The sequence below is a fragment of the Eretmochelys imbricata genome, chromosome 9, assembly GCF_965152235.1.
Source record: "Eretmochelys imbricata isolate rEreImb1 chromosome 9, rEreImb1.hap1, whole genome shotgun sequence".
Taxonomy (NCBI): domain Eukaryota; kingdom Metazoa; phylum Chordata; order Testudines; family Cheloniidae; genus Eretmochelys; species Eretmochelys imbricata.
This window is the reverse complement of record NC_135580.1, coordinates 49,712,759-49,736,353: the sequence shown is the minus strand read 5'-3', so window position 1 is coordinate 49,736,353 and position 23,595 is coordinate 49,712,759. Positions and strand designations below refer to the sequence as shown.

At 51.7% G+C, this 23,595-nt stretch overlaps 1 protein-coding gene across 2 annotated transcripts in view; it reads left to right on the top strand.

Annotated features, from left to right (window-relative positions):
- The window catches only part of IGF2BP2 (insulin like growth factor 2 mRNA binding protein 2), a 101,601-nt gene extending 84,782 nt beyond the window's left edge, over positions 1–16,819 (top strand). For both annotated transcript variants that reach the window (XM_077826054.1, XM_077826053.1), the window contains 5 exons: positions 123–239; positions 9,858–9,932; positions 11,345–11,476; positions 12,576–12,689; positions 15,079–16,819. In XM_077826054.1, coding sequence (XP_077682180.1) covers positions 123–239; positions 9,858–9,932; positions 11,345–11,476; positions 12,576–12,689; positions 15,079–15,174 — 534 coding nt within the window. In that variant the 3' untranslated portion in view covers positions 15,175–16,819. The remainder of the gene's footprint in view (positions 1–122; positions 240–9,857; positions 9,933–11,344; positions 11,477–12,575; positions 12,690–15,078) is intronic.
- Positions 16,820–23,595: the final 6,776 nt, after the last annotated feature.

Sequence of the window (23,595 nt, the reverse complement as noted above, 5' to 3'; positions counted from 1 at the left end):
CCAATTGCATGGGGCTGAGAGCCACAAAATGATTCCCTGCCCTGCCTGCCAAGCGGCTGGGAAAGCAGCAGGCAGGCTGGGTTCCATCTGAGATCTCTATATTTGTCTCTCTCTCCTCTCAGTTGCCGGCACAGGAGGTTGTGAATTTATTCATCCCGACGCAGGCAGTGGGTGCCATCATTGGGAAGAAAGGCCAACACATTAAACAGCTGGCGAGATTCGCTGGCGCCTCAATCAAGGTAAGCAAAGAGCCTTGCTGGCTGCCTTCATCCCCACCGTTGTCGTCCTCTCGGGTGTCTGTCAGCCAGCTGCCCAGCCGACATGGAGAAAAGAATCGGTACCTTGAGACACCGGGTTTGAGAACCCCAGCTGCACCTAAATCCATTTCAGGCTCTGGTGCCAATGCTTCTTTTCTTCATCTCTGTCCCCCTGTGGGCTCTGATCTCTCCCCTCACGCATCATGTCTGTTGATGGCGAGATCCTCTCGTGAGCCAGCGAGGGGATGTCACTCCAGAGCGTCTGCTATCCCCAAATCTCTCAGCTTCCGTGAGCTACAGGGGGTGCCGTGAAACCTGTACAGCTCTTCTGGTGTGAGGAATGCCGCAGCAATGGTGATTAGCTGACTCCTCAGAGGGAGGCATTGTACCAGTGCTGCTGGCCTCCATGTGGGTGAATGGGATAGTCCCCATCAAACCGCTAGGGAAATGGAGGGGCAGAAATGCAGTATTCAAACCTGACCGCTTCAAAATGAGACATTTGTCGGAATGGCTCCATTTTAAGCCGGTCCGCACTGAAAGTGACGGGAGCGGCAGGTGCTGAGCTGCTCTGACAGGCAGGTGCCTCAATATGGACCTACCCGCCTAATTTGATTCCCCCCTGTTTGAAATTGTTGGCCATAAGTTTGAAGTGATTTGAGTAAGGCGGTGGTGGCGAGGCTAGAATCTCCTGCCTCCCAGTCCTACTCTAACCACTAGACTACTAACCCACACCAGAGGTGACACACACCTGCTACCAGTGATTCCTGTCTCTTCGGTGCGGCTTCCTTCCCCATCGACCCAGTCCTTGTTTTACTGGAGCCACTTGGGGAGAAATCCGAGTTCAATCTGACCAGTGTCGGGGTGCTAAGGAGCTTTGGAGAAAAGCATGCCAGTGTGAAACCCTCAGAGCTGCGTCCTGTGTGCAGAGTGTGTTTCTGGTTGAACAAGAAGGCTGCAAACACACATACTTCTTGAATGGAATAGCCCCCATGTGCTTTCTAGTGCACAATTATCAAACCATCAGGGAAGCTGAATGGACGGGGATATTTAATGCTGGACACAGACCAAGACCTCTCACAGGTCAAGTCCCCCTAAGATCCTTTAGAAAAAGTATGGTCACTTGGTAGATAAAATAGTTTGCTGTGGTTGAATCACTGTAACAAGAGACAGGGAGTCCCCTTTCCTGGTACGAAGGACTCACTCCACTCTCTCACCAGGAACAGTTTATTTTTGCCCGTCACAAGGCAGCAGCAGCAGGATAGGGTACAACCCAGTACATTTTTCATGGTGAAAGTGCACCTGTGGAAGAGCTGGCAGGACACTCCCACAAATAAAACGGCGGGCAGCACAGCACCCTTACTCCCTACATTTGGAGGACATCTCTCCATCTCTTTTTTTTCTTAGTTTTTCTTATCTCAGAAAAGATATATTGGAATTGAAAAAGGTAGAAAAAAGGGCAACAAAAATTATTAGGGGTTTGGAACGGCTTCCATATGAGGAGCGATTAATAAGAATGGGACTTTTCAGCTTGGAAAAGAGACGACTAAGGGGGGATATGATAGAGGTTGAAAATCATGACTGATGTGGAGAAAGTAAATAAGGAAGTGTTATTTACTCCTTCTCAAAAAGAAAAGAAGTACTTGTGGCACCTTAGAGACTAACCAATTTATTTGAGCATAAGCTTTCGTGAGCTGCAGCTCACTTCATCGGATGCATACTGTGGAAAGTGTAGAAGGTCTTTTTGGTTAGCTAAAAAGATCTTCTACGCTTTCCACAGTATGCATCCGATGAAGTGAGCTGTAGCTCACAAAAGCTTATGCTCAAATAAATTGGTTAGTCTCTAAGGTGCCACAAGTACTTCTTTTCTTTTTGTGAATACAGACTAACAACGGCTGTTACTCTGAAACCTGTCATTACTCCTTCTCATAACACACAAACTAGAGATCACCAAACAAAATTAATAGGCAGCAGGTTTAAAACAAACGAGAAGTATTTCTTCACACAAAGCACAGTCAGCCTGTGGAATTCCTTGCCAGAGGATGTTGTGAAGGCCAAGAGGATGACAGAGTTAAAAAAAAGAACTAGGTAAGTTCATGAGGATAGGTCCATCAGTGGCTATTAGCCAGGATGGGCAGGGATGGTGTCCCTAGCCTCTGTTTGCCAGAAGCTGGGAATGGGCGACGGATGGATCACTTCATGATTACTTGTTCTGTTCATTCCCTCTCCGGCACCGGGCATAGGCCACTGTCAGAAGATAGGATACTGGGCTAGATGGACCTTTGGTCTGACCCAGTATGGCCATTCTTATGTTCTTAGTTACTTCTCATCCACTTCCCATGCTCCCACTGAACCCGATGTTGGGGGAGTGACCTGTGGAGTGCCCCCATCCGTGCTCTCAGAGCAGTGTTCTCTGCCCACTATGCAGTGCTGCTTGGGGTGGCATGGAATACGCATGGCAGCTATCTAGAAGGTGCTGAGCACCAGTTTACTACCTGAGGGTCTGTCTTCACTGCACAGTTAATCCAGGTGTGATTCAGGTTTTAGCCCAAACCTCCCTACCACACAGAATAACCTCTGACCTGGGTCTGGAGGTGCTTTAAGCCCTGACTATTTGACCCTGGGGGTAGGTAGAGCCCAGTCTCCACTTGAGCTCAGGCTGGAACCTTCCCTTTGAAGTGAGGACAGGCTAAATCACTCAAGTGCTGATAGGCCTCCAATCCCTTCCCACAATCCCACCTCTCTACTCCTCTCCCCACCCACCCACCCCCCAAAAAAAAGAACAGAAAAGTTTGTCTGCGTTCAACTCAACTGCCTGAGAATTAATCCGAGAGTCTTGGCACACAGACCCATGGGGTGTGCCTCCAGACACATGGAGTCAGAACACCCTTGTTCCCTGGAGGGACTGTTAGTGATGGGACACCAGCAGAACAGGCAGTGCGAGCAGCTGGGCTGGACACAACGTGGCCTCATGGACAGAGCCGTGCGCAGTTTAATAAAGTTCCACTTGTTCAGCTTACCCACCTCCAGCCTCACTCTTTGCAAATGAAACGCGTTGGCAGCACCGAAGCAGTGAGTTCTCTGCAGGACAGCAGCTGGCGGCGTGAGCCGTGGCACTCGGTCTGACACACCCTAGCCCTGGATTGTGCAGACGCAAACCTAGCCCAGCGATGGACCCAGAGGGAGGAGGAGGAGCTGAGCTTTGTAGAGACCTGGCCACGTAGGAGGACGACAACAGGAAAGTGAAATTGCTACTTTACCATACTAAGGAACAGAGCAGAGCAGTCGGCACCACTCTGAAGTTCACCATGGCCTCAAGCCTCACAGCAGTGAACTATTGCTTCCCAAAGCAGAACAAAAGTGCAGAGTGACTAGAGACCCATCCTAAGGGAAGGGGATGGACCCCTATGCTACTGCCTTACACACCCTGGCTTTCACATGCGATTCTGGGGACTTGTCAGACTCCCTGATTCAGGACAGGACACTCTGCAGCACTTGGGATCCCGCCTGCAGGAGCAGCTACTCTGGGAAGGTGATCTCAGACTAGACAGATGCTTAGATATGGGACATGCAGCGAAAGTTTCAAGAGAAAGGATGACAGCCCCAGAAGTACGTGCACTGAGAAAACAGCAACGGCGAGAAGGTGGCCAGGGCTCCATGTGATGAATTTACCTAGGGAGACAGCAAGAGTAGGTAGAGATGAGCCCTGTGCTAGGATAGCATTGCAAGGAACAAGACCAGCTGAACCAGTGTGGGCAAAGCAGACAAAGATCCCCAGAGATTCAGTCAGACTTGTGCAAGATGGACATATCGGGCTCAGGCTGTTGGGACGGGAAAGCAGGAGGAGACAGTACCAACCTTCATTCATGCAGCAATGTTAACAAGGAAACACCCTGTGCAATTTAAGCTGGAGAGCGGGGTCTCCTCAGATGTGATTCCTTGGGGTGAATTGGACTCTCACACCCATTACAAAGAGCAGGTGCAATCTAATAACGTAATAATAATAATGAGAGCACAATGCACCCCATAGAAAAAAATGTCCCCCCCTAGAAACTAGCCTGGAAAAAAACAGCCGGTGCCAGCTGAAGTTTGTGTTGGCCGATGGTAAGCACCACAGACCCATCTTGGGGCATACAGCCGTACAAGCCCTGGATGTGACCGAGGGCAGCATCAGAATTTCACAGCTGCAGAGCAAGAAGATTCATATATACTAAAGTCAGAAAGGACCATTATGATCATCTAGTCTGACCTCCTGTACAACGCAGGCCACAGAATTTCACCCACCCATTCCTGCGAGAAACCTCTCACCTATGTCTGAGCTATTGAAGTCCTCAAATCGTGGTTTAAAGACTTCAAGGAAAAGAGAATCCTCCAGCAAGTGACCCTTGCCCTATACTACAGAGGAAGGCAAAAAACCTCCAGGGCCTCTTCCAATCTGCCCTGGAGGAAAATTCCTTCCCGACCCAAATATGGCAATCAGCTAAACCCTGAGCATATGGGCAAGATTCACCTGCCAGATACTACAGAAAATTCTTTCCTGGGTAACTCAGATCCCACTGCATCTAAAATCCCATCACAGGCCATTAGGCCTATTTACCATGAATATTTAATTACCAAAATCATGTTATCCCATCATACCATCTCCTCCATAAACTTATCGAGTTAAATCTTAAAGCCAGATAGATCTTTTGCCCCCACTGCTTCCCTTAGAAGGCTATTCCAAAACTTCACTCTTCTGATGGTTAGAAACCTTCGTCTAATTTCAGGTCTAAACTTCCTGGTGGCCAGTTTATATCCATTTGTTCTTGTGTCCACGTTGCTACTGAGCTTAATTAATTCCTCTCCCTCTCTGGTATTTATTCCTCTGATATATTTATAGAGAGCAATCATATCTCCCCTCAACCTTCTTTTAGTTAGGCTAAACAAGCCAAGCTCCTTGAGTCTCCTTTCATAAGACAAGTTTTCCATTCCTTGGATCATCCTAGTAGCCCTTCTCTGTACCTGTTCCAGTTTGAATTCATCCTTCTTAAACATGGGAGACCAGAACTGCACATAGTATTCCAGGTGAGGTCTCACCAGTGCCTTGTACTAAAACCTCCTTATCCCTACTGGAAATACCTCTCCTGATGCATCCCAAGGCCGCATTAGCTTTTTTTCACAGCCATATCACATTGGCAGCTCATAGTCCTCCTATGATCAACCAATACTCCAAGGTCCTTCTCCTCCTCTGTTACTTCTAATTGATGCGTCCCCAGCTTATAACTAAAATTCTTGTTATTAATCCGTAAATGCATAACCTTACACTTCTCACTATTAAATTTTATCCTATTACTATTACTCCAGTTTACAAGGTCATCGAGATCCTCCTGTATGATATCCCGGTCCTTCTCTAAATTGGCAATACCTCCCAGCTTTGTATCATCTGCAAACTTTGTTAGCACACTCCCACTTTTTGTGCCGAGGTCAGTAATAAAAAGATTAAATAAAATTGGTCCCAAAACTGATCCCTGAGGAGTCCCATGGTCGATGGAGGCAATGGCAAAAGCATATGGGGATGTTTTCCAAGGCAACAGGGGCCTAGCAGGAAAGCTGTGCCTGGAAATAAACCCCACAATGGAACCTGTGCACTTACCACAAAGGACAGCTCTGGTAGCACTGTGTAATCCAGGGCACAAGGAACTCAATAGTCTGCAGAGTGGGGGTATCATAGCACATGCAGAGGCCAGTATAGCCTCAGTACGCGGCGTGGAGGTGTATAGAAGCCAATTACACATCTGCATAGACCCAAAGGCACTGAACCAGAGGCTGAAAAGATGACCCTATCCACTGACCACCATTGATGCCATCTTGCAAGAACTCTCCAAAGGTGAATCTTTATGGTGTCAGATGTAAGGAATCGGTTTTGGCAAATAAGCTGGCTGACAACCTTTGCAACATCATTTGGTCACTACAGGTGGCTGTGCCGGGTGACCAGATATCCTGATTTTATAGGGACAGTCCCAAAATTTGGGGCTTTTTCTCATATAGGCTCCTATTACCACCACCACCACCCTCTATCCCGATTTTTCACACTCGCTGTGTGGTCACTCTAGGCTGTGCATGCTGATGGACATCAGCCCAGCACCAGATGTGTTCCAAAGAAGATTCAGCCAAGTGCTGGAAGGACTGCCTGGGGTGAAAATAATTGCAGATATCCTCATTGTAGGTGAAGAGAGCAACGATACAGAAGCTGAACAAGACAATGACAGAAAACAACAGACTTTTCTACAATGATGCTGGGGCAAAAACGTAAAACTCAACTCGGGGGGCGGGGAAGCAACTCAAACAGCATGAGGTGCTGTACACTGGACACCAGCTCACAGCAAGGGGACTGAAAGCAGATCCCAACAAGCTCAAGACAAGCTCCAGTGGGTGTGAAAGGGGTACAGCGGTTTGTAGGAATGACAAAGTGTTCTGTCCAAGTTCTGTCCACACCTGGCTGCAGTAGCGGAACCCATACAAGAGCTCCTGAGGCTGGATATTGAGTGAGGCTGGGCAAGTCCCCAACAGTAAGCATTGGACGCACTGAAACAAATTATAATGGATGCCCCCACCCTGAAGTACTACCAGGCAGGAGAGCTGTCTCCCAAAGAGGCTGCAGAAAAAGACATCCAACCACAGAGGCCAGAAGACAAAAAACAACTTCTGGTAGGAGCAGAACCATATTTTCAAATGAAAGATGAACTGAAAGTGTAGGTCGGAATCCTATTTTGAGGACAGAGAACTATCGTCCTTGCCACAGTAAGAAAGGATGTCAGGCAATTGACAGCTGTCTGAGCCTAGCTTGAGAGTGTATTTACTAGCTGTGAATGGCTACACAACTCTGCCCATGGATAGAAGGGAGGGATAACTCAGTGGTTTGAGCATTGGCCTGCTAAACCCAGGGTTGTGAGCTCAATCCTTGAGGGGGCCATTTAGGGATCTGGGGCAAAAATGGGGGATTGGTCCTGCTTTGAGCAGGGGGTTGGACTAGATGACTTCCTGAGGTCCCTTCCAACCCTGTGATTCTATGACACTTGCCTGTCACATGATAGCCGCCAGCAGAAAGAGACACTCTTGCCACGTGAGCTGCCTGCCCACCCGTGGGAAAAGGTGTGAGCAGACATATTTACCTTCAAGGAAAAGCAGTGCTATTCAGATTTTGGGAGATTGATTCCCTGCCTGATACAAGAAGCAAGTCAGTTATGGGCAAGCTGAAGGCCCACTCTTCAAGTTATGGCCTTGTAGGCACTGTGTTCAGCAACAACAAACCCCAGCTTGCCTCAGAAGAATTCCAGGAGTTTGCATGCTACGGGGAGTTTGACCAGCCTGCTTCTTCCCCAGCATACCCCCAGATAATAGAAAGATGGAATCAGCCATGAAAACAGCTAAGAGACTGTTACACAAGGCTGTTTCCTTTTCCTCCTCCTCCTCCTCCTCTTCTTCTTTGTTTGTGTTTTTGGCACACAGGGGAGCCAAACAGTCCATACCAAGGAAATAGTGGGGTGAAGGACCAAAACCCTCTACCAGTAAAGGGAGATCTGTTGCAGCCAGAAGAATGGAGATGCTGTGAAGGAGATGGCCAAGAAGCAGAGAAAGGAGGTACTAGAAAGAAGAGGTGAGGGGTGCAGTGGCGCACAGATCACACAAGGTGACTGCACAGGAGGGACAAATGACCAGAAGGACGAGGAGACACTTGGGAGCCAGCAGACACAGAACCCAGAGAGAGCCCGGAGGGACAGAACCATGCAGAGGCCAACCTTTCAGGGACGGAGGAGACTCCAGAGACAGTTCGCTGGGCTTGGAGAGAGGTGATGGGAAGATGGAGCTAGGTCGCTCCTGGTGCAGTCGCCTGCTGAGGAGATCAAAGTATGTCCCAGAGCCTGTGACCAGTTGAGTCTGGGTAAAGACAAGCCCAGCTCTGCTCTGGCCGACGGACCTGGGGTGGGAGCTGAGTGTCAGGCTGTATCACAATGTCTGTAAAACCGGGAAGATAGACCATGACCAGTGGGACTGGAGTCATTGGGCCCATGCTCCCTGAGGGGACACTAGCAGGCCAGGCAGTGCAGGGAGTTGGGCTGGACGCAATGCAGCCACGTGGACACAGCAGTGCACAGGATTTAATAAAGTTCCATTTGTTCAGCTTACCTGCCTCCAGCATCACTTCTGGCTGCTGCGGGGAATACAGGAGGAGGGAAACAGAGTGCTGGGGGCAGGGCTTTGCCGTGGGGCTGCCCACACCCGGCTGGGCTCACCCAGGTGCTCAGACCCAGATGCCGATCACCAGGCTGACCTGTGCAGTGAAGGCAGCCATGACCTGCCACTCTTCGTTCATTCACCTAGGAGAAATGAACTCTCCCTCTTCTGGGCTGAGCTAGAGTATACTGAATACAGACACCGTCAGCAGCTCCCATTCCACTGTAACCAGGGACACAGCTCCTCCCCTTGAGTCCGGGGGAAGCCCATAGCGAGGGCAGGCTGAGCCCCCAGCTGCTGAGCCATGTCTGCTCACATGGCTTTTGACATGCAAAGACCGAATACCTCCCCACAACAGTGCCCCCTCCCCACACAGCCCAACCCCTCAGGGGAATGTGGCTGGGTCCCCGAAAGGCAGCTTGCCATAGGGAGCAGCTGATACTCATGGGCAGTGACTCAGTGATGCAGACAGGCACACAACCACTTGAGGGCTGGGTTCCAGGCCACCGCAGCATGGGTCATCCAGCGTGTCATTCCTGAGTCAGGGTGAACTTAACGCCCATCTCCAGGCATGAATCAGTGGTTAACTCTTCCCATGTGGAGGCAGTTTGAGTGTCATGGCAAATGCTGCTGGACTCTTGTGTTGAGCTTGTCTCGAGACAGAGGGCCTGTCTGATCCCATTTCCACCTAACAGACCCCCCAGTGCCACTCCCCTGAAGTCGGTGGGGGCTAAATAAAGGCATGCTGCCCGCTAGCATCTGCTATCACACCTTGTAACTGACCCCCTCAAGCCTCCAGGTGCCTGTCACCATGGGCACTGTGAGCGCACACTTCCCTGTTTGTGCTGGACTTGGGACAGGCTGGGCTCAGTCCAGTGCAGCCAATTGCATGTCCAGAGCTGCCTTATTTTTTCAGCAACATGCAGGCAGAGATCTAGCGAGCTGTGCAAGTCTGCAAGCCCTTCTGCACGACATCCAAATGCTCGGGTCTCGGCAGAGTTTGTCAGGCCATCTGGGCCTTTCAGCACAACAGAAATGTTTGCAAGCAACATCCCCTTTTGCTGAAAACCCTCAGAAATTCAAAGGGAAGTGCCGATGAAAAGGAGAGGGAATTCATTTTTGTCTAAATTTTTCCTGGGGAAAATCCTTGTATCCCAACCGGCTCCAGTTCTGAACTACTCTAGTGTGAAATCAGGCTCTTTGTAGACGGAGCAAATTCCACTCTGTATCCATTAAAGAACATGAAATACCCTAAACACGCTGACACCTGCAAGAGATCTGGCTGAGCCCCACACAACACACTGAGTCCGAGTGCTCCGATGCGGGGGCCTGGGGAGAGAGCTCCGGGCTCATGTTGCTGCTAATCACTTGCCTCTCTGTGGCTCGTAGATCGCACCAGCAGAGGGTCCAGATGCCAGCGAAAGGATGGTCATCATCACCGGGCCCCCGGAAGCCCAGTTTAAGGTCAGTGGGGAATGGGCAGGGTGGAGCAAAGCAGGGGCCCTGTGACACCGTACAGATTCGAACCCCCCATGCTCGGCCCTGGAGAAACCAGAGCAAACACATGCTTTAAAGGGTAGCTCTGAGAACTCCGGGTTAGCGGGGGAGGGGAGAGAGCGGTCTGATGGGCCCGATCCTGTGCGAAGGGAGCTGAGGCCCAGCAGGAGGGCCGTGCTGCTTGGGGGCCCTGCTGCTGCGCGCCCTCAGGCCTATCCGAGGGGATGTCTGTGCCCCAGAGGAGTGTGGGGAGGGCTGGCAGGGAGCCACAGGCACAATGCCTTGCCTGGCTTTGCTAATGAGGCAGCCTGCTCTGTCCCATCCATGCAGGCTCCATGCGTGAAGAGAGCTAACTGCCCAGCTGTGCTCCCAGCCTGGGGTGAAGGCCCCCTCCCTGCAGATGGCCACCCAGAAGGTGGGGCTGCACGACCCTTTTATAGCCAGGAAAGGGTGCTGCTGCCCAGCAGGCAGCCAAAGCTCAGCATGATAAGGACAGATTGGCAGAGCTCAGCTCCCGTTCAGCCTGCAGTCTCGGGCTCCCCCTGCAATTCCAGAGCAGCTGGGCGTCACTACAAAAGCAATCAGCCCTCAGATAGTTAACCGTGGTCATGGGTGTCGTGTCATCATTATGCTTCCGTGTCAACACCTCCTTGAAAGGAACAGGGGCAGAACACACCTCAGAGCCGTGTCCTCTGCACTCACAAGGGCTATGGAGCTACGTGGCTAGTAACATTTGCATTCTGGCAGAAGGCAGTGGAGCTGTGAGCCGGGGGCATCACAGCCTCAATCATTCCGCTTCCACTCTGCACTTACCGGAAGGAGACTGCCCACAGTCCTGCCTCAGGATCCCAGTGTCCTCCTCTGGCCCTCACGATGCCCTCTGGGCCCGTGGTGCAGAAATGGCCACGTAGAATTTCAGGAGCGCAGGACCCTGGCGCGCGAGGTGCTGCCGGGACTCACGGTCGGGGCCCCGGCGCACAAGGTGCCACACAGACAAGGCAGCCACAGGAGTGGTGTTATTCCCACTGTGCAGGCAAGGAGCTGAGAGGTGAAAGGCCAGATGTCCCAGCGTGCTCAGTACCCAGGATAGGGGCCTGATCCAGAATCACTGGATGCTAAGAGCATTTGAAAATCTGGCCACTTCAGCAAGGTGCCTAACTGGGAGCTGCTGCGTGCAAGGCATCTCTGAACCCTGGCCTTGGCCCCTAAGGGGTCTGATGGAGCAGAGAACTCACCTTGCCTCCCAGTCCAGTGGTTTAGCCCATAGACCACTCTTCTCCCTTGCTGCAGCCCAGTCCAGTTCTCCCTTCCCTGCCCCATGTGCACAGAAATACAGAGCTTGAGCCTGGAATTCATCATGGGATCTTCTTCCTCCTCAGGCCCAGGGCCGGATATTTGGCAAACTGAAGGAAGAAAACTTCTTTAACCCCAAAGAAGAAGTGAAGCTTGAAGCCCACATTAAGGTGCCTTCCTCTGCAGCTGGACGCGTGATAGGCAAAGGTGGCAAAACGGTACGTCAGCCAGCAGCACGGCAGTCTGCCGCAGCCAGACCCAGGGGAGTGGGGAGCTGCGGAGCTGAAATTACTTTGGCTTTGTTTGCCGATGGTTCTGTAGCTCTTATAGCCGTCCAGCATGGAGAGAAAACCACATGGGACAGGACCCCCCTGCGCACACACCTAGCAAAGCAGCTGGGGTCACTTCAGGGCCTTCAGTAATAGAATCATAGACTTTAAGGTCAGAAGGGACCATTATGATCGTCTAGTCTGACCTCCTGCACAATGCAGGCCACAGACTCTCATCCACCCACTCCTGTAACAAACCTCTAGCCTATATCTGAGCTATTGAAGTTCAGCTATACAAACAGCTCTGATCCTGCAGCAGACACGGCCCACGGTCCTGTGCTGTTGAGTCTTTCCCAGTGAACTGCACCGACAGCCTGGCAGGAAAGTCTCTGCTGGGTTCAACTGGCATCACCCCCTCTGGCACCAGTCCTGCTGATGCCTGAGCCAAAACTGTGTCTCACTGAGTCCTTCCCTGTACTTATTGGCCAGCAGGAGGCACTGCAGAACCATTAGTTACCCATCTTTCAGCCACTTTGGGGGATGGCCTGACTCCTTAAGGGGAGGCTATTGGAATTGCTGGGCACTGGCACAGCTGGATAAGCAGAGCTGAGCTCATACCACTGCAGATCTGAGAAGCCCAGGAAGGTACAAAGGCATGTGGGAAGAGGGGAGAGATCCCTCCAGTCGGTTGGTTGGACTCTGCCTGTGGGTGACAGTCTAGAGACGTCTCCAGTGAGCAAAGCCCCAGTAAACACGCTTTGCTAGAGGTGCTAAGGAGGGAGACACCGAGAGAGCTCCCAGTTTGTCCTCGTGCAGCCCGTCCGGGATCCATAGAGTCCTGGATCCACTGACCACAGCCCTAGACCATCTTTTCCACACCCCGAGCAGCCTGCTGGAGCAGACACACAGGAGGAGCAGAACACCCCTGCTGGCTGTCCTGCTGCTGTCTGGGCTTTGAGGAAGACCCAGGAACAGCTTGGGGGTAGGTACAGTAGCTGGAGCGGTTAACAATGCACACAGACTGTTGTTAAAACTTCTCTTCCTGCAGGTGAACGAACTGCAGAACTTAACCAGTGCAGAAGTCATTGTCCCCCGTGACCAAACTCCTGATGAGAATGAGGAAGTTGTCGTTAAAATCATCGGGCATTTTTTTGCCAGTCAGGTACAGGGCATGAATATTTTTCATTTCCAAAGTCTTTTGTGGCAGAAGGGAAATCCATCCGCCCCTTCACATCAGGGACAAAATCTGTATTATCTATACTAATCCCGCCGTCTTTGTTCCGATGCAAGGGGTGAGGCCTGATGTCCCATAAATACAAAACCATTTCAGTACGTGCATTCGGGTGTGTTGTCCCTAGATTTAAAGTGTACGTACCACACATCAGAGACAGTTCATTTCCTATACGTGTAAGCAGGTCTATTAATGTGATATGGAAACAGTTCATTTGTAAATGATTGTTACCATTCTAATATTGTTAACTTTCCCACATTGCACACATCGGCTCTCATCCTGTTCACACTGGAGTCAATAGGGACTTGGGCATTGATGTCAAGGCAAACTGGATCAGTCCCACTGTGGATATCAGGGTACACACATTTCACAATCTAACCCGTGAGCAAAGAGGTCAGAGTTGTAATCACCTGAACCTTTCTGTTGCCTGACCATTAGTTTGTTTAAATTTGCCTCAGTCACATTGCATCGGGATAGGATTTGCATTTAATTCCCCTCCCCTTGCCCCCCCCCCCAAAAGTCTACCCCTCACACCATCCCCAGGTGATAGCTGGGGTCTTGCAGGTCCAACCGCTGACTGGAGCCATTCTGTCAGTGTTAGGTTGATACAGACCTGTGTCTGTATCTGTCTCCCTGGAAAGCTCAGGGCTACGGGTGGCTATTTCCCTGATCCTTCTAGAATGTTCCAGCCCCGTGGCTGGCGAGGGCCTGTCCCGTAGCACCACAGTGAGCGCGCCCGAGCTGATAAGGGTGGAACGTGCTAGTGTATGATTTTGTTGGTTATAAACTAGGGACTAAAACCGAGATTTTCAAACATAAGGGGCCTCATGAGCACCCACAAGCGCCTGCCGATGCCCAGTTTGTGAACTATTTGTGCTGCAAGAGCAAAGGGGGAGAGAATCTACCCGGTCATCGCAACGGGCAGCATCCAGCCTCTACTGACTGTCTCTATGCTAATGGCAGCCACTAGAGTCTTCCCTAAAGGCTAAATAGAAAGAGCATCCCCTGAGTCCTGCTCACCTGGCCATACATCACGGCACACCCTGGGATAGAAGAGTGGGGATATTCATTACCCAGGGTTTCAGAACTCAGTGCAGTGCTGACTTAACTGCTTCTCTCTAGGTGGTATCAGGAATTCATCAGTGGGGACACAGCTCCTCTGTCTGAAAAATGATTGGTACAAACAAAAGAACTTTTACCTAAAACTACTTTTTATTAGCTCTTAAGCGCACACACACACACCCACATGCTGTAGTGTAGCAGCAGGGTTAGCGCATCCCAAACATCTGTATTTACTCAAAGCTTGGACTGGTTTTGAGGAATCGGCTACCAGCCTTTCGGGTGCCCTCCTTCCGCCCAGCTGCTGGGGAATTTAGGTGCCAGCTTCTTGCCCAAAGGAAAGCTTCCTCAGGCTGCTCCAAAGTGTATCCTTTTGCCTAATCTTTTATAGCTAACTTAAACAAAGCACATTACTCATAGTGACTCCTGGTGGGTCACCATAGTAACCCCTAATTTCAGCAAACTATTCATTATTTCTCATCATCAAAACATTTCTAGTATTTCCAGTCATAACAATAAAACGTACGTGTCAGGGGCCCTGAACCAAGGTCGATTCTCTAAACATGCCTCCCGTTCTCATGGCGCATTGACTCTCTGCCCCTTCCTCCTATTCTGATTAGCAAACCACAAACATGCAGCTGCACAGCCTTGCCCTTCAGGGCCTAAGATTATTCCTAGCTCTGGGGCATTTGGTTTTCAGCTAGTGGTGGCTGGACACACAGGATGGCTGACTGCAGTACTGTCCAGTTCTGGGGTTACAGACTGGAATTTCAAATTATGGGGTCACAGGGAGTCAGGATTTAGCAGCCATTTGGTGGCGGACATGCTAGGCCCAGTAGAACCCTGCTTGGCTGTGGGCGCTGCCATGCCAGGCTTTATCACTGCAAGAGCCGTGACATACAGGGCGTGGGCAGGCCGCATGAGGGGCAGGCAGCACAGTCACAGCGCGGAAGTGACGGCACGGCCGGCACACAAGGGTTTGCTTCGTACAGCTGAGCCAGGGTACCGAGGGATGGAAATTCAGCCCCAGCCAGCCCAGCACTGAGCGCATTTGAAAACCCCATGCCCTGGGCAGCATTGCAGGCCAAGGCGGTTTGCAAACTCGCTGTGCATGCCCCACACAACCCCAGGCCTTACTCTCTCCTGCCCCAAGAGACACAGGCCTCTCTGCACCAGGGGGGGGCGCTGCACTGGGCCACGGGGTGCCACCCTGCCTGGCCCATCTCTGCAGCTGTTTTTCTCTCTCTCGCTTTGCCCGCAGACTGCACAGCGCAAGATCAGGGAAATCGTACAGCAGGTGAAGCAGCAGGAGCAGAAACATGTTCAGGGAGCCCCTTCCCTACAGCGCAGCAAGTGAGGCTCCGACACGCCAGCCAACAACAACAGATTGAATGTAGCCCTTCCAACACCTGCCAGAGCACCAGATCGGGGAGCCAACCAAAGACCCTCCTGAGGCATAAATGTCTGCCCACGGCTGGGCTGTGCAGAGGACTCACAGTGGGGAGGGGGAGGGTTCCAACCCACTCACACTGACGATGCCACACAGCAGGGGCTCTGCAGACTCTTCCAGGCCACAGCCTCCATGTTCCTCTATTTACGAGCGCGACGCTATCCCTTTAGTTGGACTAACATAGGCGGAGATGGGGCAAACATCCCACTGACAGCTCTTTAGGACCCACTCTTTGTGCATGTGTGCACACACTAGATGAGAAGATTTTTACAGTGCATGGGCTGCAGTGCATGAGGTGGTACTCGCAGCATTAATATATTTTAGAATTAATATATCAGTAACGAAACTAACCGATTTCTTTTCTTTTTTTAAAAAAAGGTAATTTTTTTTATTTTTTACTTGTTTTTTGAGGCTTTTTGTTTTACTGAAAAAGCAGGCTTTTTAAGACATCTAAGGAAAGAAACGAGTCCACTTGGATATCTAATATAAAATAGACTGAAGATACTGCCAGCAGCAAAATTAAAAGAGGGTAAAAAGTGGCAATTTCCGTAAAGGCTTTAGGAAGAGCAGCGTTTGGATTCTCTGTCTGTGCCAACACAAGGGATACCGTCTCTTAGAAGAGGAATCTCTCTATATATCTCTGTCCAGCTCACATACCAGTTTCTCTTTGCTTCACAGATTCCACACTGGTTTTTGCATCCTGTCCTATTCCCTCCCTCTCACTTTCTCTCTCTCTCTCTCTCTCCACCACCACATCAGCCGTGCTCTAAGTAACACACCACCGAAAACAAACACAAGAAACACCCAGCCACAACTTCCACTTTGGTTATCACCCAACCCAACCACAATGGTACTTATACGAGCATTTTTGCAAAAAAAGAAAGAAAGAAAGAAAAACAAGAAGCTTCAGCCCCTGTGGGCGGGGGGATACTGCATCAGGATTGGAGAAAGGGGCTTCTTTCTTTCTTTTTATTTTTTAAATGGGGGGAGGGGAAGCAAAAATAACTTACAAGATGTTGTTGGCCCAGGGCATGGAAATTGCAATTTTTTTTTCTTTTTAAAGAAGAGAAAAAAAAAAAAACTACCTCAGGTGTTTTCGTACCTCAGCACCTTGCCCTCGTGTTTCCCTTTTAGAGATTTTGTATGCCTTGTAAAACTGATAGTTGGAGCATTTTTTTATTTTTTTAATAAAAATGAGTTGGAAAAAAATCTAGACCAAGTCAGCTGCCCAGCTGGAGAAGGTGCCGGCCCGCGTGTGCAACGACAGCTCTGTATTATCTTTCTGCTAGCTGAGAGCCGATGGCCTTTCCTTTGGAGAAACCTTGAAAATGTTCTTAGAAACAAACTTGACAAAAAGACAACCCGAGAGAGAAAGGATTGAAGAAGAAGAACTGAGTTTTGATAGGGCACACGCTATTAGAGTTTTCTACGCTAAAGGATGACCATGTACTGGTTTACGTGAACATACCATTGTACCAACAGACTGCAATGCCAGTTTCCTCTACTGCAAACAGTGTTCTGTGAAAAAAAGAAATATATCCAGCTAACAAGAGCCTCACCTTGGTATTTATTTTCATTTAATGTCACAGAATTGACTAGGGCTGTAAGGGCTGAGAAGCCTTGGCTGCAGCCTGGCTGAAGGGTGGGCAGTGGGTGGGCTATAAAAGGCCCTAGTCGTGCCCTAGAGCCACAGCCAGACCACCATTGGGTCCACCGGGAGCTGTGTAAAGCAGTGAATAGCCCTAAAAGAGGGGACATGGCAACATTACTCGGAGGACATATAAAAGTGGGAGAAATTGGCAGCTGTCCCAAAGCAATTTGATCATGGGGGAGGCTTCAAATCAAGAGCAAAACTAGCAACAAGCAGTAAAGGCCATCGGGCCAATCCTTGGGGGATCATGCATGTGTGATTCAGGCCAGCGGCATGGACACGAAGGTGTCCTTCAGCAGGCAGGTGCAAACACCAGGCCACTTGCACTAGACCAGCCGTCTCCTTGCTACGCTGCTGCAGCCAGGCTGGTTATGGGCACCTCTCCAAGGCTGTGATATGCCATTTCTCGCTCCACCATCTGTCCCAGTCCCAGCTCCATTTAAATCCTGCCAGAACAGGCAATGGAGCAATGCCCCGGCACATACCTCGCTACAGATCGGATGTCTCAGGCTCACTCCCGTGCCTTTGCTGCTAGCCATGAGACCAGGAAATAATGGTCCATTTCCCAGGGGTAGCACGGACCCTAAGCCACCTTCCTACTTTCTGCTCTGCAGCTGGATCCCAGGGGCATCCTCTCTACCCTCCCCATCCCCACACTGTGGAGGCCCTGTGCTGCAGCCACCACTCTGGGGCTGACAGCTGGCGCAGACTATTTGGAGGCTCTTGGGGCCCCTGAGTTGGCTAGGTGAGATGCTGTTTAGTGATGTGAGGCAGTTTCTCCTCCTGACGGGCTGAGCATGCTGCTTTCAGGCCCAACCAATGCAGGGCCCAAGATCTAGGGCCCCAAACCTCTCGGCTGTGGCTCTCCTTGGGATGGCTATGGTGGAGCTGGGGTGTAAAGTCCAGCTTGGGCAGCCATACTCTGATCGAGGGAGGGCACCTAGAATAGCAGTGTAATCACAGCAGCATGAGCAGCAGGCTGGGTTAGCCACCACAACTCAAGTACGCCCCCTCCCCATGCAGAACCCTGCGTAGGGCATGGCTAGCCCTGCCTATGCCACAGCTGCGACACTGCTAGTGTGGGTATGTCTACCTGAGCTACCATACATCCCCAGCTCCAGTGCAGCCACGGTCTATGGAAAGACACATGCGGCCAGAGCAATAGGTGGCCTAGACACAACGAGTACAAAGTACTTTACGCTGGCTGGTAAGAAGCAGCCCCATTTTGTGGCTGGGGACACTGTTGCAGCGATGAAGTGACTGACTCAAGTCAGCAGTGACTGATGTGGGAATAGAAAGCAGGGTTCCTACTCGACTACTCCTCCCCAATGGCTGCCCAAGGAACAGGCTAGCACCAAAAAACATCAAGTAGGCGTAACCCCAAATACTGATTTCTAAAGCCAAGGAGCTTAATTCAATGGCTTTTTAAGACACTTCACTCACGGTTTTGCTGGGTTTACAGTTACCAGCGCTAGTGACGAGTGAAATGCTGCTGGGACAAAGCAGTGTTCAGTGTGTGTATAAGAGCAAGACAAACAGGTGAGGGGTTGCCCTGTGCCACGGTGCAGCTGTGAGCATTGACTGCCCAAGGCCAAGCGCTAGCATCACTCTTTAGCCATTACATTTGTGCCCCTGCCCTGGTGCTTCTGTGCTGCTAGTCAGCACTGGGGCAGGTCATGCTGGGCAGACCATGGGGGGGAGGCGCGTGACAGGGAGGGCTGGCCTTAGGGAAAATAGCATCCCGGGAGACCTTGTATTTTGGTGCCCCCTGGTCCCTGCGGGTGCACGCTCCACATTGCCCCTGTGGGGTCCCTACCCCCCCCTCTTTTCCCCCACCCCTTGCATTATACCCCTGCACACCCCTCCTGTGTCCTAAGCCCTGCCCCCGCCCCACATCCCCTAATCCCTCAGTTTCTCCCTGCGGCCCATGTAGGGAAACTGACCTGGATGCAGGGAACAGCTGGCATTGCTGCTCAATCCCCCCACCACCACCACCACCACTGCTCTGCGCACCCCCCCTAAGGTGTGGGGAGGGGTGAACGAGGAGCAACGTCAGGGTTCCCTGCATCAAGGTCACTTTCCCTGGGCCCATAAGGGGAGGGCAGAGCGCAGCAGCACATCCCCAGTGGGGAAAGTATTCTGGAGGCACAGGGCACTTGGTGCTCCTTGCAGCGCCTGTGAGGGCATGGGGGGAACAGCAGTACCTGTGCGGCGCTGCGTGCCCCCTCCATTCCTCTGCCAGGAGGAAGCAGGGAGACATCTGCCCCCAAGGTGCTTCCCTGCCAGCCGGGAGCAGTTTCTAACACTACACCAGCAGCGCACACCTCTGCACTGCTGCATGGCACCACTCCCCAGCCCCCCGGGCAGTCATCCATGTGGCCCACCTCCTGAGGCCAGCCCAACCCACAGGCTAGTCCGCAGTAGGCCAGGTCAGACCCTGGGGTGGAGAGATGACACACTGATCTGTGCTGTGCTAATGTAAGGCACGGTTTCAGTTGAGACCTGGTGAATGTCGCTTAGGAACAGGTTTAATTAAGCCTCGCTTAACATGAGCTAAGCATGACTATGCAGGGGCCTGCCCAGTTCAATTACACCAAAGCCAACTAGGGTGCAGATAAGGTTGCCAGGTATCCAGCTTTTCGACCAGACCACCCGGTGAAAAAGGGACACTGGTGGCTACGGTCACCCCTGCTGACCGGGCTACTAAAAGCCCACCCGTTGGTGCAGCGGCAGTAAGGCAGGCTGCCTGCCTGCCCTGGCGCTGTGCAGCTCCCAGAAGCAGCTCGCATGTCTGGCTCCTAGGTGCAGGGGTTCCACGTGCTGCCCCCGCCCGGAGCGCTGGCTCCTCAGCTCCCGCTGGCCAGGAATCACAGCCAATGCGAGCTGCAGGGGGCAGTGCCTACGAGCAGGGCAGCACACAGAGCCCTCTGCTCCCTCCACCTAGGAGGCAGACATGCTGGCCGCTTCCGGGAGCTGACGACGGTAAGCGCTGCCCAGCTGGAGCCCGCACCCTCGCCTGCTACCCAACTCCCTGCCCCAGCCCCCTCTGGCACCCAAACTCTGCACTCTGAACCCCCCCATCTCAGCCCTGAGCCCCTCGCCTGCACCCCAAAACCCTCATCCCCACACCAGAGCCTGCACCCCCATCCCCTCCCGCACCCCTAGCCCTGAGCCCCCTCCCACATGCCGAACTGCTTGGCTCCAGCCCTGAGCTGCTTCCTGCACCCCCAACCCTGCATCCCTGGCCCCAGAGCCCATGCCCCAACCCCCTGCTCCAGCTCTTAATCCCCTCCTGCATTCTGAACCCGTTGGCCCCAGCCCTGAGTCCCCTCCTATACCCCAAACCCCTACTCCCAACCCCCCTGCTCCTGCCCTGAGCACCATCCTGCACCTCAAACCTCTCATCCCTGGCCCTACCCCAACTCCCTGCTCAGCCCAGAGCCCCCTCTGCACCCTGAACCCCTCATTTTTCTTCAAGTGCTTGCTCATGTCACTTCCATTCTAGGTGTGTGTGCACGCCCCCCTCCACTCAGAGATTTTTGCCTAGCAGAATCAGCTGTGGTGCCCTCTGCAGTGGTGCACCCATGCGGTGGTCCATTAGGCACTGCTGGCCCTACACCTTCTCGCTTCCTTCTTACTACCATGACAGTTGGTCAGAGCACTTTGTCTTGCATCCCAAAAGTGTTAGCAGCTCTTAACGGTCCATCATTATGCCGTTTGTATATAGTTCTTAGGTACTTAGTGAGCCAATTTAATTAAGGGCATGTCTACACTATGAAATTAGGTTGATTTTATAGAAGTCGATTTTTAGAAATCAATTTTATACAGTCAATTCTGTGGGTCCCACTAAGCGCATTAAGTCGGTGGAGTGCGTCCTCACTACCGTGGCTAGCATCGACTTACAGAGCGGTGCACTGTGGGTAGCTATCCCACAGTTCCCACAACCTCTGCTGCCCATTGGAATTCTGGGTTTAAGCTCCCAATGCCTGATGGGGCAAACACATTGTTGGGGGTGGTTTTGGGTACATATCGTCAGGCCCCCCCTCCCTCCGTTAAAGCAACGGCAAACAATCGTTTGACACCTTTTTTCCTGGGTTACCCATGCAGAAGCCCTACTACAGCAAGCATGGAACCCGCTCAGCTCACTGTCACCGTACGTCTCCTGGGTGCTGCTGGCAGACGCAGTACTGCAGTGCTACACAGCAGCAGCTCCTTGCCTTTGTGACAGACGGTGCGGTAGGACTGATAGCCGTTGTATGTCTCCTGGTAGACCTCGCTGAGATCCATCAGGGGCGCCTGGACAGACATGGCTATTCTCCTCTTAGAGCACCGAATGGGAGTGACTCCAGGTCATTCTCTTTTCAGTTTCATCTCATGGAGATTCAGTCCTTCCTGGACTACCATGTGAACTGGAAGCTTCTGCCTCAGGCTGCTCTCCCAGCTCGCAGCACCACACAATCACACCTACCCCGGCCTACCCCTTGCTCCCATGGCTCATGAAGCCTGGACAGTGGTAAGGAGCAGTTCAACTATAGGCTGAGCAAGTGCAGAAAGGTGGTAGAATATGCCTTTGGACGTTTAAAAGCTTGCTGGTGCTGTTTGCTGACTAGGTCAGACCTCAGCGCAACCAACATTCCCATGGTTATTGCTGCTTGCTGTGTGCTCCATAATATCTGTGAGAGTAAGGGGGAGATATTTATGGCAGGGTGGGAGGTCAAGGCAAATCGCCTGGTGTCCAATTTTGAGCAGCCAGACACCAGGGCGATTAGAAGAGCACAGTAAGATACGCTGCACATCAGAGAGGCTTTGAAAACCAGTTTCATGACTGGCAAGGCTTCGGTGTGACAACTGTGTGTGTTTCTCCTTGATGCAAAACCGCCCCCTTTGTTGATTTTAATTCCCTGTAAGCCAGCCACCCTCCCCCTTTGAAATAAGGTAACTATTGTTTTGAAACCCTGCATTCTTTCTCTATTAATTAAAAAAAAGAGAGAGAGAGATATAATGGACAAGGTAGCCCGTGTGGGGTGCAGGAGGAGGGAAGGACAAGGCCACATTGATTTTTAGTGTGGCTACAATATGTAAACTGTTTGAATGACAGCCTTCTGTTGCTTGGTTGCATCCGCTGCAGTGGAGTGGCTGCGTGCCCGCGTGCCCAGAGCCTCCCCCCCCGCCCCACGTTCTTGGGCGGCTGGATGAGGAGGATCTGGAATATGGCGAGGAGGGCAGACGGTTATACAATGGATGCTGCGGGGGTCTGTGCTCTTGTTGGATTTCCTGCAGCTCCAGCAGACTGTTCTTCATGTCCGTTTGCTCCCCCATTAGCCTCAGCATTGCGTCCTGCCTCCACTCTTCACGCTTACTTAATTCTTTCCTGGCCTCTGCCACTGAATGCCTCCATGCATTAAGCTGTGCCCTATCAGTGCACGAGGACTGCATGAGCTCAGAAAACATATCACAAGTGCGTTTTTTTCACCTTCTAATCTGCGACAACCCCAAGGACGGAGGTGATGGAGGAGCATAGAAACATTCTACACTCTACAATTCTGGGGTGACTGCATGGTCACCTGTGCTGCTGAGCTCGCCAGGCTGACTAAACAGAGAATGAAATTCAAAAGTTCCCGGGACTTTTCCTGTGTACCTGGCTAGTGCATCAGAGTTCAAAGTGCTGTCCAGAGTGGTCACAATGGCACTCTAGGATAGCTCCCGGAGGCCAATAGTGTTGATTTACATCCCCACTACCCCCAATTTGACCCAGCAAGGTTGATTTTAGCGCTACTCCTCTTGTCAGGGATTTTAAGAGCCCTTTAGGTCAACGGAACAGGGTTGGTTGTATAGACGTAGTCATTTTTATATCGACCTAACCCTGTAGCATAGACCAGGGCTAAGCGTTAGTTTAGTGGTTAGAGTCCTGGCTGGGACTTTGCCCTGGAGCAGCGCTTCAAGCTGTGTTCCTTATGCAACAGGCCAATGCCTATCAGTGACCTCCACAGCAGCTGTTTGAAGAGCTTGAGATAATCCCATATAAAGGACAAGTGCAGATTTGCAAAAACTTTCATCCCAGAACTCAAAAGAGAGGGACTTGTGCCTGAGAGCCCTCCTGATGGAGGCTGCGCTGTGCCCAGTATCGAAGCCCTCTGCTCCTAGTGCCTCGGCATCAGTGCAGAGTGCCCTCACCAGTGCCCAAGAATCAACTGAAGAAAAGGATTTCCTGGTACCATCCAAGGAGGAGAAGGGGGTGCTAAGCAAAGGACCTAGTTCAGGCCACCTGCCTGCCCCAGAGATACAGGGGAATACTGCTACAAATAGACCCCCTACTCCAGCCAGGGATCTTCCTCTGGCTCCTGGGGGTGGTAGGAGCTGGAATTCTCCATGGGGACCTTCATCACCCAAGCCAGTCCACATGCCCAAAAACCTGGTAGGCCTGCCAGCACCACAGGGTCCAAGGGCAAGTCAGTCAGAGGACCTCCCCAAAGGGCAGGGGAATACCCTTGGTCTCCGGAGAACAGGCGTTCTTCCCCCTCCCCACAGCCTAGGACACCGGTTCTGCAAACTTAGTCACTGGCTAGAAGACCCAGGTCTCTGGCACTGCGCTCTCCTTCCACCAGGCATGGATTGCTGGAATCAAGGCAGCGGACCCCACACTCCCGCTACCAGCCAGCCTCCCACCTAAGATCACC